Below are 13400 nucleotides of genomic sequence, written 5' to 3'. Positions count from 1 at the left end.
ATTTGTCTTAGGTTGTTAGTCAGTAACATGTCTCTATTGCTGCCTATCTTGGCCAAAACAATATTTCTTGACAGGGTTTCCCTGTTGAATAAAGGTTAAAAATACTTTTTTAATTTAAAATGATTTAAATCAGACTTTTATCTATCTGATGCACAGATTGGTTCGGGACATCCCTTGAGGTGTTTTGTGGTTTTCGAGGGGGGTGAATTAATCTAGCAGAAAAGAGAAACTGGTTTATTTGGAGTGTAGTTTCAGAGGGAATCCGGCTGCAGCCAACGGATCCAGAAGTTACCTTCTTCCTCTTCGGTTACGGTGAGGGTGGCCGAGCATGCGGCCTCTCCGGCATTATTGGCTGCCCTGCAGGTGTACTGCCCCGCGTGCTCTGAGAAAGCATCGACTATGATGAGCGTGGCGGTGTTCGACACCTCATCGAAATGAAACACCACGTTCTTGGTGGGCTCAACAGGCTGCCGGTTGTGGAACCAGCTTATCTCTGGCTTCGGCATGCCAGACACACATGCATGAAAGCGGGCCACCTCCCCGTGTGGCACCGAGCAGCTCGTGATTGGCTGGATGAAAACTGGCTTTTGGCCAATGGAAGGTTTCTTTAGACTGGTGAGGCTGGTGGAGATATGCCACTGAGACTCAGCAGGACTGTCCACTGTTTGTTTTTGCCCTGAAAGGAAGCATGTTCATTGGCTTTATGTGCTTTATTTGATTCACACTCATCCCAGTCTGCACAATTGAGGTGATTTTCAGTTTGAAAGCAGTCTGCCTATGGTGGGAAGACTTTTTATTAAATCTGCTAGTTAGAAACCATCCTCACCAGTCCCTGTTTTCTGACTAGATACCTCTCTTGCCATGTGACTGCAAAACTTCTTGGGGAGATGATTGGGTCAGTGTGTGACTTTAAGAAAGTCGACACCAAAGCAAATCGACACCATAGCGCCTCGTTAAATCCTTCTGTTTTTATTGCTTCTTCTAAAGCATTTATTACAATCACAATAATGTTTATTAATTAATTTTAGTTTGTCTTCATTTATAAACCTCCCTAATGAATAACCAACAAAAAACATAAAGAACAATAATAGAAAAGAGTCCTCTCATATTTAGTGTCCCTGTAAAAACATTGTGATTCAAACTCACATCGCTGCTAGAGCTTTGAGACTACAGCTGCAACGATTAGTCAGTTTGTTCAATCAAATTCAGCTTCTTTGTTTCTTTTCATCTTCAAACCACTGAACTGGTGCTCACTGGGATGTGTGTTTGTGTTTCAGTAGAGAAAAGAAAAACGGCGCCACCACAGCTGGTTGACAACAACAACAAAACATCTGCATGTAGGTCACAAATGAAAGTGAAAACCAAAATAAAGACACTCCCGAAATTAACAAAGGTCTTCATTTGGTTTGAGATCTTGTGGCTGTTTCACCATCTGCATTAGTTTCTACATTCATTTATTCAGGTTTTTCCTTCATTTGTCACTTTTCTGTGTATTAACACTATAAAAGCTGACTGTTCTGTTCACCATTACGTTCTCAGTGTCGGGGTAAAAGCACTTCTTTGTGGTGAGGAACTTACCGTCCAGTGTCAGAGTGGCGGAGCAGGATGCGGTGCCGGCGTTGTTCGTGGCCACGCAGGTGTACTCGCCCTCGTCCTCCGGGTAAACCCTGGAGATCTCCAGCTGACAGCTGTCGTCAAACTGGGACATCCTAAAGAACTCAGACTGCTTGATCTCCTTCTCCTTGTGGAACCAGCTGATCTTCACGTCTGGACAGAGGAGAAAGGAAAAGAACGTTTGAGGAGGCAGACTGGATTTTCTGATGAAGATGTACTGCAGTGAAACCAGTTCATTCACTTGTGGGGATAATGGAAATCTGCACTAATTTCTCTGTGATTGGATGTTTCTTGCTTGCACAATAGTTGACTTTTCTCCTACAGTTTTTATGTCTGCAGGCTACTTGTACATTCAACTTCTTTGTCTAAAACCAGACATTTTCAAACACAGTTGTTCATATTTTGTACTAATTCAACAGGAGAATGTCCAATGTCCAACTTTCATTGCAGGAAGTGCCTGAAGTAACTTGCAACTGTATCGGTAAAATCTGATATAATGTTTCAGTTACCGAAGAGCTAATATCTTATTTAAGAGTAAGAGCACTCGCACAACTTCTCAGTTTAAGAGAAAGTCGTCTTGTCCCATTGTTGGAAACGAAGCAGCTGTTTAGTTTTTCATTGTTTTAATAAAAATGTTTTTGGTGCCTTCATGTAAGACAAAGTTACTTATTTCGATTCTGCTGTTTGAATAAATTGTGTCTCATTGTTGATGAAGTTCCACATTTCATCGTTTTAAGTAAGGCTTTTTCTTACCATCTCCGCGGACTCTGCACTGGAAGCGAGCCGGTTCTCCCTCGCGGGTCGAGGTGCTGGCGATGGGTGAGATGACAACGGGAGGAGCAACGGTAGCAGCCGAGTCCGGAGAAACCACTTCTGACACTGCAACACAAACACAAACCCGCGTCTACAGATGTCCTGGTGTTGATCTGAAACATTTCCCTGTTCGTGTCTGTCTAACGTCCCGTCTTACCTTCCACATTGAGCGTGGCGGTGCTGGTGGCGGTGCCGTACTCATTCTTGGCCTCACAGTTGTAGATGGCGGCGTCCTCTGGGAACACTTCGATCAGCAGCAGCGAGTGCTCGTTGCCATCGTGCAGGAACTTGCACTTGAAGCCCGGAGACAGAGCCTGGGAGTTTTTGAACCAGAAGACCTGAGGCTGAGGAACGCCGCTCACCTGCACGGAGAAGCGAGCTGGTTTACCGGCCTCCACCGACTGGGGCTCCATGTGGCGAAGGATCTGAGGCGGTTCTGGGACTGAACGAGGAGAAAAATAAAAGATGTAGTCAGACAGGAAGGAGGAGAATTGTTTTCACATTTCTTAATAAAACAACAAAGTTAAAGTAAAATTTGGTGTTAACTGGTTCTCATTAGTCTCATTGTTGAAGCAGACTCAATAAAACAGCATCAACCTTTCAAAAATCATTTAATCAGGAATGAGAAATTGTTATCTAATTAAAATCTGAGCAGCAGACTAAAAATAAAACAATGAAATAAAATCCGATTAAACAAAATAGAAACAACAGCACTGAGATAAACATTTTCTTTCATTGTCGCAGATGTAATCGTCAAAAATAAATGCAGTACCAAGGGTCGACCAGTAGAGGTCGCCATTTTAACTGTATCAAACAATTATCAAAAACATTTAGAAAACATTTTTAGGGTTTGGATTGTTTGTCACTGAATTTTGACGTGACATGACGTGACATGCTTTGTGTAATTGTGACGGCCATTTTAAATAAGTAAATAATTAAATTATTATCTAGTTGCAGCCCTAATTAGGTCCTTATCCACTAAATCAAATTGGCATTATGGTGCATAAATATATATATAAACGTTTTTTGTAGGTTTAAGTAATACAGAAAAATTCATATCAAAATTAAATGACCACTGAGGAGAAAGATGGATCAAAATAACCATAAGCGAATTTGGTTGATATGGAGCCGATTGGAGAGAAAAAATACAAATGTGAAAAACAAATGAGCATTTTTTCCTCACCTACATGCTCTATATTTCCTTTCCAGGTTCCGTAAGGGGCTCCGCAGGTCGATATGGTGAATGGTTCATATTTTGTTTTTTATGTTGTCAACAGTAAAGCTTTAAATTCCTCCACACATCTTACATTTATATATTATATATTGGGCTACATATGGTCTCTCTTTTTCCCCTTTATATTGCATCATTCAAATGAAAATAAATATGTGATAAATCTTATTCCATTAAATGATTCTCATCAGTCTCTGTGGTATTAATCCTCTGGCTGCACTCACTGTTCACTCGGAGGTGCATGGTGCTCCTGTTTTTGCCGGCGATGAAGGTGTACTCCCCGGCGTCGCTCCTGTAGGTCTCGGAGATGGTGAGGCGGTGCAGCTTCCTGATGGCCACGTAGTTGAACCTCTCTTCCACCGAGAACTGGATCTCCACACCGTTCCTCAGCCAGTGACCCTCCACATCGTCCTCGTTCACCTCGAATTCGAATGTCGCTCTGTGTTTCTCCAAAACCTACGAGGACGGAAGGATTTAGAGGTTTAGACGTCTTTAAAACCTGCACATTGACCACTTTGGTTTAAATGAACGTCCGTCTCACCGTGATTTCCCGCTCGGCAGGTTCAGAGATCCGGATGTCGCGGCCCTCCACGATCAGCTGGGCCTTGGAGACACTTGATCCGGCCACAACCGAATACTCTCCAGCATCGGACATACGGACTGTCTGGATCATCAGGCGGTGAACGTACTTCTCTGCTGTCACTGTGTACCTGTGGACACAGCACAGAGACTCTCAGCTCAGCTCATTTCAAATGCTGTTGTTAAAGTGTCAGCTGTAGGAAGGTTCATTGCGGTTCTTTTAAGACGACATTACCTTTCCTCAGTCATGTCCATCTCCTGGCCGTCCTTCATCCACATCACCTGAATGTTTGGCTCAGAAACCTCACATTCAAAAATAGCCTTCTTCTTCTCTGTGATCTTTATGTCCTTGATTTTCTTGGTGAATTCAATCACACGAGCTGAAAACAAACAAAAAAAAACATCATCTGTGACTTCTTCACAGGTCGAATTTCAGATATTGTCAGTTTGGGCCTTTCAGATGAATCCAGACCAGCAGATTAATTAAAGTGTTTCTGTCCCTCGTCCTTTGAACTAAACATTCAAACATTTTTTCAAACGTACAATCGTCAGAAAAACAGACAGAAAGAGAAACCACCCCACATGTTTTATGCTAAGTGAAGTGTAATCTCCACAGGCAGCCGGGAAAATCCCAAATCTCCCTCGGAGTGTTTAATGAACTAATCAGTCAACTCTGAACGTGTAATGCTTTGTATTACCTTCGACGAACAGGTTAGCGGCGGTGGCGGCGGACCCGGCCACGAACTGGTACTCTCCTCCGTCTCCGAAGTGAACGTTTCGGATGGTGAGCGAGTGCGTGAGCTGCCGGCTGCGGACCTGGCATCTGTCCGAAGACTTGACCTCCACGCCGTTTTTCAGCCATTTGTAGGTGATGCCCTCGTAATTGACGGTGACCTCGAAGGTAATAGTGTCTCTCTCCTGAGCGTTCAGATCCTTCAGCATGGAGGTGATCATGACAGCTGGAGACGAGAGAACAGGCCGGGTGAAACACAGAAATACTACAATCACTTCTGAAAACGTATTATTATCATTAAACTTTAAATAAATGTTCTTTGGTCTGTTTTATGTTTTACAGCTGCAGTTAAAGCTTACAGGATGAATTTTGTTTTTTGTTTTTAATTCATTACATAACATTTTCAGATGTTTATTTTATGATATTTGATACATTTTTTGTTCTAATTATGGTCAAACTTACATTATAAATCAATTATATAAATAAAATGTATATTATAATCATTACACTAAAACTTCTAATTCTGCTGCTACTACAAAAAATAATGACAATAATAATCTTTGATTTTTGAATTACAAATTAGAAATAAAATAAATATATAATACAATATATACATTAAACTTAATTTATTCTTGAGGGTTTGGAGGGCTACTTTAGATTAATCATTATTACGATTGTTACTAATGACCTTAGAAAATTTAGTAACTTGATTACTTTCCATTACTTTACTTACTTCAACACCAAATTTGCAAATAAAGACAAAGACAAAATGAGTGTTATTAAGAAGTACTGATGTGAGTGTAAGACAACAGAACAATGTGAACGTAGAAAACAAAATGGAGACAGAAAAAAATGAAAGTTTTTTTTTTTGTTTTGTTTTTATTTTGGGCTTTTGGCCTTTATTTGACAGCTGAAGATACAAAGGGAAGGACTCAGTCTTTATACATAAGCCAGCTCTACCAGGTGAGCTATAGGGCAACATCAACAATGTGTCCTCTGCTTAGTGTGTTTCTTTAAATTGTAATTAATAATCCCCATTTTTACTAAATGTAACTGTAATATGACTACGTATTTTTCTATAATAGATTAGTTACCCTGTTTTTGGTATCCTGATTATGCAACTCAGTTACATGTAATCCATTACATTAATAGTGAATTTGGTTTTATTTTTTTATGTGTATTTGTTTTCACATGCAAATTTCACAAAAATGACAAAATATTGCAAATTATCATTATTATAATTATAAATCCACTTTTTGTTTGGTTCATCATCTTTAAGTCAGATTTCTAAAGTTCTGAAAAGGTTCAAATGTTTTTACTTATTGTTCCCATGATACTGCTAGAGGAAGGGAACGAAGGCCAGTTTGATGAGTTTAAGAAGACAGTACCAAGGTGGTTTTCTTGCCAGGTATCTTTCCATCCGGAAACTCCGTAAATGACCTCACTACTGTATTCCTGTAGCTTTTACTTTAATAGGAAATTTAATCTTAATAATTAAATCTTTATCCTGAAGAGACTGGCCACATGGGAAACACACAGAAACTCAGCTGACCATAAAGTAAGACCCTCCTCTGTTTGTGCAGAGCGCCGTCAGTCTCCCTCAGAGACATTATCTTGGTGTGATCTGAGTGGTTTTGACGTGAACGTGGTCTTACGGTTAACGGTGAGCGTTGCAGAGACTTTGTCGTTCCCGCAGATGAAGGTGTACTCTGCCGAGTCGTCCCTGCTGGTGTTCATGATCTTCAGCTGGTGGAGTTTTCCCTGAACCACAATCCTGAACTTCTCGCTCATCTCAATCTCCACGCCGTCTTTCAGCCAGGTGGACGGCACGTTGAAGTGAGAGACTTCACACTCAAACGTGGCCACCTGGGTCTCCGGGACCACCACACTCTTCATGGGTTTGGTGACTCGCAGAGCTGCAAGAGACGAACCCGAGAAATAACACAAGTCAGAAGAATTGAGAGTAAAATAGAGTCCGTGGAGCACTGTGATAGGATGTGTGATCACTTTTCCATACAAATGAACAAAGTAAAAATTATAAAATATACAGAAATATACACTTAATTACATAAAATACTAATTACAATTATTAATAAAATAAAGATTTCTCTAAAAATTATTTTGAATAAATAATATAAATAAATAAAAAGTACCAAAATTCGTCTGGAACAAATGAAATGTATGATACATTTCTACAAAAGCTACTCATACATATACCTACTATATATATACGTATATGATATATATATATATATAATTAAAATAAATCAAGTAAAACATAATAGAATTTATAATCAAATAGAACTGTGATTGTAATTTTTTTAAATAAATGTACAAAAACTAAAACAAATACATATTACAAAATAAATTACAAATTAAAATTCATTCATTTTCTAATCCTTTTAGTTTTAACTGTGATACTGTAACTTTTTCATTATTTAGATTATAATTATTAATAGTATTAGTATTACTGTTATTATTAGGAATACATTACGCACCCTCCACGGTGAGCATGGCGCTGCACTGCAGGTGTCCGACCACAGCCGTATACTCTCCTGCATTGCTGCTGTCAACGTTCTGCAGGATCAGTTTGTGAGCTTTCCGCTCCGACAGAATCTTACACTTGTCGCTTGACTTCAGCTCCACGCCTTTAAACATCCACCTGACGGGGATGTTGTCATGTGACAGGCTCATCTCGAAAGAGGCGGTGCTGTCCAGCAGTGATGTCACGTCCTTAATCTTCTTTATGATTTTGATCGCTGCAAAGTACCAGATATGAGCAATGAGTTTATTGGGAAGTCGTAGATTATGGGGCGTACAGTAAATCAGTGAATCAGTAATACTCACTCTCTACGTTGAGTCTGGCGTTGGCCGACAGTTTTCCCAGTTTGAAGGAATAAACAGACTCGTCCTGTGTGTTGCAGTTCTTGACCTTCAGCGTGTGGACCATGCCGTCGGTGGTGATCTCGTACTTGTCGCTGCTCTGAAGCTCCACACCGTTTTTGATCCACTGGGATCCTTTCACGTCGGGGTGGGTGAGCTCCAGGGTGAATACCGCCTCCTGGGTCTCTGTCACAGTCTGGTTCCTCAAAGTTTTCTTGATCTTCACCGCTGCAGAAACAGAGGACTCAGTATTTATAAGATAGTATACGATATAAGAAATAACATATCGAGGATTTCTCTATTTTTAGAGACTTGCCAGTGGGGCCGATAAAATGTGTTGTTTGTACTGCAGGTGGTGCTAGAGGAAATGTCAGTGTTCACTAAATTTTGCATTTGTATAGCAGCTAAGAGGGTCTTTGTTATTTGAAATTTGTTATTTGAAAAAACTAATAAATAAAACTGTTTGTATAGGCGCACTAAAAATTGACTTTGGGGAAGTAGATTTCTGCCTATATGGATAAAAAACACTGATGTTGAACCCTGCACCTTGTATCGTAATCCTGTGTCATCTTGAAATAACCACATATTTCTTGGTCTTATGTGGACACCGAATATGTGAGAAGCTTACCCTCCACCCTGAGGTTGGCGGTGGTTTTGGAGTTGGCCACCTGGTAGCTGTACTCTCCGACATCCTGTGGTCTGGTGATGATGATGATGAGGCGTCTGACAGCTCCCTTTACCTCACTCACCACGTTCTCGCTGAAGTCCACAGGCTTACCCTCCTTCAGCCACTTGCCCTCAGCGTTGGCGTTGGCAACTTCACACTCCAGCTCAGCTGTCTGAGACTCCGCCACCGTTACGTCCTGCAGGGGCCGTGTAATGGCTCCACCTAGTGGCAGCACATGGAAGCAGTTTTTTTTATGGTTTTGGGGCAAAAGATCTGACCATAGATCACATGATAAAAACAAAATTTACATTTGATTATATAGTCTTGACTTAATGACTTGATTTAAAGCCTGTATTAAATATTTGAACAAATGTATTGTTTCAAACAAACCCAAAGTAAGGGGTACATTTATAGGGTTACATTGTTATGCTAAAGGTATTATTTGTAACAGGGGTTCTTAAGAATCAGTGAATGTGTAAATTAGTTCACTTGAATGTCATTGGAACGCAGAAGGCAATAATCTCGTAAAGAGTTTAGACGTACCGGAGACAGTAAGCTTGGCGCTGGATGTCTTTTCACCGGCATGGAACATGTACTGGCCCTCCTCGTCCTTCATGGTGTCAATGACCGTAAGAGAGTGAGCCTTGCCCTTGGTCTCCATTTTGTGTTTGGGTCCAGGTTTGAGCTGCTGGCTCCTGAATGTCCAGAGTGGGTCGATACCGGGGTGAGAAACTTCAACATTAAAGGTGACGTTCTGGGACTCTGAGCACACTTTGTCCTCCATGTGCTTCACAATGTGTACCTCTGTAAAGACAACAACGTGGTTAAAACACAGAACTGGAATTGGGATCTAAAAACAGGATCCGGGGAAAAAATAAATCAGTCTTACTTTCGATAGTCAGGCTGCAGCTGGTGTCGACCTTGCCAACCACCAGTTTGTAGTGTCCTTCATCAGAGGCGTAGGTCCTGGTGAGAACCAGACGCTGTTTGGCTCCCTTTGCCACAGTTTGGACTCGGTCACTGGGTACCAGCAGTTTATCATTGTGGTACCATTTGACTGAGCTGATGTCCTGAGCTGAGATCTTGGCCTCCAGAACAGCCTTGGTGCCTTCGATGGAGGACACATCCTTCAGTGGCACCACAATGTCAATGGCTGTAAGGAAAGATAATAAAAATATGACAAAGATGTAAGGATTTGGTGTGTTTTCGTGGTTAGAGTTTGGTATCACTTAGATCTGATGTTAATTCTGACTCTTACTTTGAACACTGAGTTTGCCAGAGGTGGAAATGTCTTGGGCGGGAACCACAAAAGAGTAGGAAGCAGCATCTTCTCTGGTGACATTCTCTACCAGCAGCTTGTGCACCAGTTTGTCAATAACGATGTGGATGCGGTCCGAGGCGGAGATGGCCTGGCCGCTCTTCATCCAGGTTCCCTCAACGTTCTCCTGGGAGAACCTGACCTCCAGCTGAGCGATGTCGCCCTCACACACTGTGAGGTCGGTCAAGGGCTGCATCAGGGTCACTGGGCGCACTAAAGATAGAGAAACCCCATTATTATCACATTATACTACAGCCACCAATCACAGCACCTACTGATCGTCTCAGGATTTCTAAATGCAAAGTAGTAGTGCTTTATAAAACACTGAAAATGGATGTCCTGAGCAATGTTGAGCAATGGTACAACAAGGACGACAGGGAAACGACTTCTGCATGACACCACCCTGAAGACTCTGGATTGGTTCTGCAGTGCAGTTTTTTTTTTTAAACTCACTAATTGTTTCCACCCAATTTTACCAAAGAAAGCTGGGAGAAAGTATTCAGAGACTAGCTTATGAGTCTACCAATGACTGAATCACAAATACAACAAATGTTGTATTTGTTTAATAATGTTGTATTTGTTTAATAACCTACAAATATGAGTATCAATACATTTACAAGAACACTACCTTTGAGAAACCCTTTTGAGAACCAGTTTATCCACATACTTCACTACTCTGTTACGTTACTTACATTTCATCTTCAGTGAGGCGCTGGTCCTCAGATCTCCACATACAAAGGTATATTTCCCCTGGTCTCCCTTTCTGACATCCTTGACGGACAGGGAGTGTCTTCCTCTGCGGGAGGACATGACATATTTGCTGCTGGGAGAGAGCTCCTTATCTCCGAAGAACCAGCTGCCCTCGGCATCCTCACGAGACAGCTCAACCTCAAACTCTCCAGCGTATGTCTCTGGCACCTCAATGTTCTCCATGTGTTTTACGAGCTCCAGGGCAGCACCTGAATACAGAACGATATCAAGAGCCATTATCTACCAATCCACCAAAATAAGACAAAAGACAACCACAGATGGAAAGAACAGGGTTCCCACAAATTTTCATGGACAAAATTTCTAAGCTTTTCTGTGATTTTCTAAGGATCCATGATAAAATTTCCACAACCTATAAGCACAGAGAACCCTGAAAGACTCTTGGTGTAAACATTACCTTCTACATGGAGCCTTGCGCTAGTCCTGATGCTCTCATCATCTGTAACCACACAAGTGTATTCGGCATCATCCCTCATTTCAATTGTCAGCACAGACAGGAAGTGGACCTTTCTGTCTGAATGCATTCTGTATTTGTCTCCGGAAAAGATCTCTGTGTTGTTCTTGAGCCATTTGACTTTGACGAAAGGTTCGTTGGTTTCACACTCAAAAGTCATCATGGTATCCTTCTCATTTGCACTGACATCTTCCAGGTGTTGGGTAAAGTTAACTGCTGCCTTGGCTGCAAGGAGAACATATGAAGTCAGACTTTGAAATAGATTACATAATCAATGAGCATATTACTGGAGAGGTTTGGTAAAATGGCTTTACCTTGCACCAGCAGGAAGGCATGGCTTGAGGCCTCCCCAGCGACATTCATGGCTTTAACCATGATGCTAGCTGAGTCCTCTACTGTGACATCTCTGATCACCAGTTCACACACGTGATCCTCAGACCAGTACCAGTAAATACGGTCTGACTTTTCCACCAGAATGCCGTTCTTGAACCACTGGCACTCAGGTTCTGGTCTGCCAATGACTCTGACTCGGAAACGAACCTCATCCATTGGAGCAACTGTCTTGCTAGTAATGCGTTCCAGGATCTTGGGTGCCTCCATGCTGGGAGAGAGCTGGACCCTCTCTGGTTTGATTGTGGGGATGGTGACTTTGCCCTGTTCCTCCAGCAACTTCTTCTCAGCTTCTTCTTTCTCCTTCAAGCGATGAAGCAGATCGTCCTTAGTCTTCTTCAGTAGATCTTCATAGGAGTCGTCCCTCTTGCGAGACTTGAACTCCACAGCAGAGATGGACTCATAGAAACCTTCCTCTGTTCTACGCTTGAACTTGCTCTTCAGTTCGTCTGACTCCTCTGTGGTTTTCTCGTGAACAATTCTCTGTGCCTTACGCAGCTTAACTACTTCTCTGTCCTGTGCGGCCTCAGCAGATCGGTCGACCTTCACAACATCAAATCCGGTTCTGCCAGGCTCACGTGGGGCTTCTGCAGCCTTTGATTCTGGAGCACGGCGCAGTACGGATCTAAAGTCCTCTTTCTGTTGGATCTCCAGCTTCACAGTGTGCTCAGTTGTGCCAAGAGGATTGTCTGCAACCACCCTGACCTCTCCTGAGTCGTAGGACTTGATGTCAACAATCTCCAAATAGTAAATACCATCATAACGAAGTCTGTATCGCTTGCTTTTGCGGATGAGTTGTCCGTTGATGTACCAGTTAACCTTGGGTGCTGGATAACCAGTCACTCTGCAGCGGAATCGTGCAATGTCACCTTCCAGGACTCTGGCCGGTTCAGGGAGCAGCACAATATCAGGTTTGGTCTTTTCAAATTCGTCGTCAGTGGTTACTCCTGCAGGTCCTCCCTCATGAGCAATTCGCTCAATCTCATCCATTCTGTGTGGAGCCCTCCTGCCTTCGGGAAGCTGTGTTTCCTCGACTAGGCCCTTCTCATCCTTAACAATCAGGGTGGCCGAAGTCTGGTCGACTCCAAACTTGTTTGTGGCTCTGCAGGTGACGACGCCACTGTCTCTGGCATAAGCAGCTTCATAATCAAGACTGCAGTAGCCGAATTCATTGACCATGCGTAACCTGTTAGCAGCATCCAGGGGTTTGCCATCATGCAGCCACTCCACTACCATGGTGGGATCACCGATAGGAGTCAGTCTGCACTCAAAATGAGCTGGACCGCAGCGCTTCATTCTGATAGAGGTCAGCTTCTTCTTGAACTGTGGTTTCTGCTGCTTCTCTTTGTCATAAAGGTCACCTTCCTCCCATTGCTCTTGACCATATCGCATATGAAGGGGCTCCAACTCCGGAGCTGCGATCTCCTTGGCTTTGTAGGTTCCTTTGGTAATAATGAGCTTCCTCTCAGCTTGAGGAGCAGTGAAGTCCACCTCAACGTTGACTCTGCAGCGAGTGGTGTCTCTGCCAGCCTTGTTGATGGCTGTAGCAGTGTACCAGGCGCTGTCTGAGCCTGAAGAAGATGCAATCTGGAATTTGGCCTCTCCTTTAGTTCCGTCAATCCTGAAATACGTAACCATTCAGATACATTGATCAGGACATTTACTAAACTACTCACAGCTTTACATATAATATTAAAATGATTCATAGCTAAAATTAAAGGTACATACTTGATATGTGGGTGCTTCTGCGGGGTGATAATGTCACTGTTTTTCAGCCAGACGATGTCAGGCAGGGGGTTTCCAATGGCTTTGACAGCCAACTCAACCAGAGTGCCCTGCTTCACAGTAATGTTCCTCAGCTTCTCAATAAACTGAGGGCGTGCCACGCTTTCTCTAGCTGTGGATGGTGCAGAACAAAACAACATTTAATAAAATTATATATATATATAT

At 42.4% G+C, this 13400-nt stretch overlaps 1 protein-coding gene across 33 annotated transcripts in view; it reads right to left on the bottom strand.

Moving 5' to 3' along the window:
- ttn.2 (titin, tandem duplicate 2) overlaps positions 1–13400 on the bottom strand; it is a 212218-nt gene that overhangs the window by 179306 nt on the left and 19512 nt on the right. For all 33 annotated transcript variants that reach the window (XM_035676170.1, XM_035676193.1, XM_035676176.1 and 30 more), the window contains exons 19-36: positions 13179–13347; positions 11375–13071; positions 11004–11285; positions 10531–10797; positions 9779–10051; positions 9410–9673; positions 9064–9324; positions 8482–8742; positions 7818–8081; positions 7469–7729; positions 6626–6886; positions 4936–5196; positions 4473–4617; positions 4200–4368; positions 3883–4114; positions 2585–2869; positions 2368–2493; positions 1579–1767 (exon numbers count right to left, since the gene is read on the bottom strand). In XM_035676170.1, the coding sequence (XP_035532063.1) occupies positions 1579–1767; positions 2368–2493; positions 2585–2869; positions 3883–4114; positions 4200–4368; positions 4473–4617; positions 4936–5196; positions 6626–6886; positions 7469–7729; positions 7818–8081; positions 8482–8742; positions 9064–9324; positions 9410–9673; positions 9779–10051; positions 10531–10797; positions 11004–11285; positions 11375–13071; positions 13179–13347 (5667 nt within the window). The remainder of the gene's footprint in view (positions 1–1578; positions 1768–2367; positions 2494–2584; positions 2870–3882; positions 4115–4199; positions 4369–4472; positions 4618–4935; positions 5197–6625; positions 6887–7468; positions 7730–7817; positions 8082–8481; positions 8743–9063; positions 9325–9409; positions 9674–9778; positions 10052–10530; positions 10798–11003; positions 11286–11374; positions 13072–13178; positions 13348–13400) is intronic.

The sequence above is a fragment of the Morone saxatilis genome, unplaced genomic scaffold (assembly GCF_004916995.1).
Source record: "Morone saxatilis isolate NCDOM2014 unplaced genomic scaffold, NCSU_SB_2.0 Contig5, whole genome shotgun sequence".
Taxonomy (NCBI): domain Eukaryota; kingdom Metazoa; phylum Chordata; class Actinopteri; family Moronidae; genus Morone; species Morone saxatilis.
The sequence above is the reverse complement of the archived record's forward strand: the minus strand, read 5'-3'. Positions and strand labels throughout refer to the sequence as shown.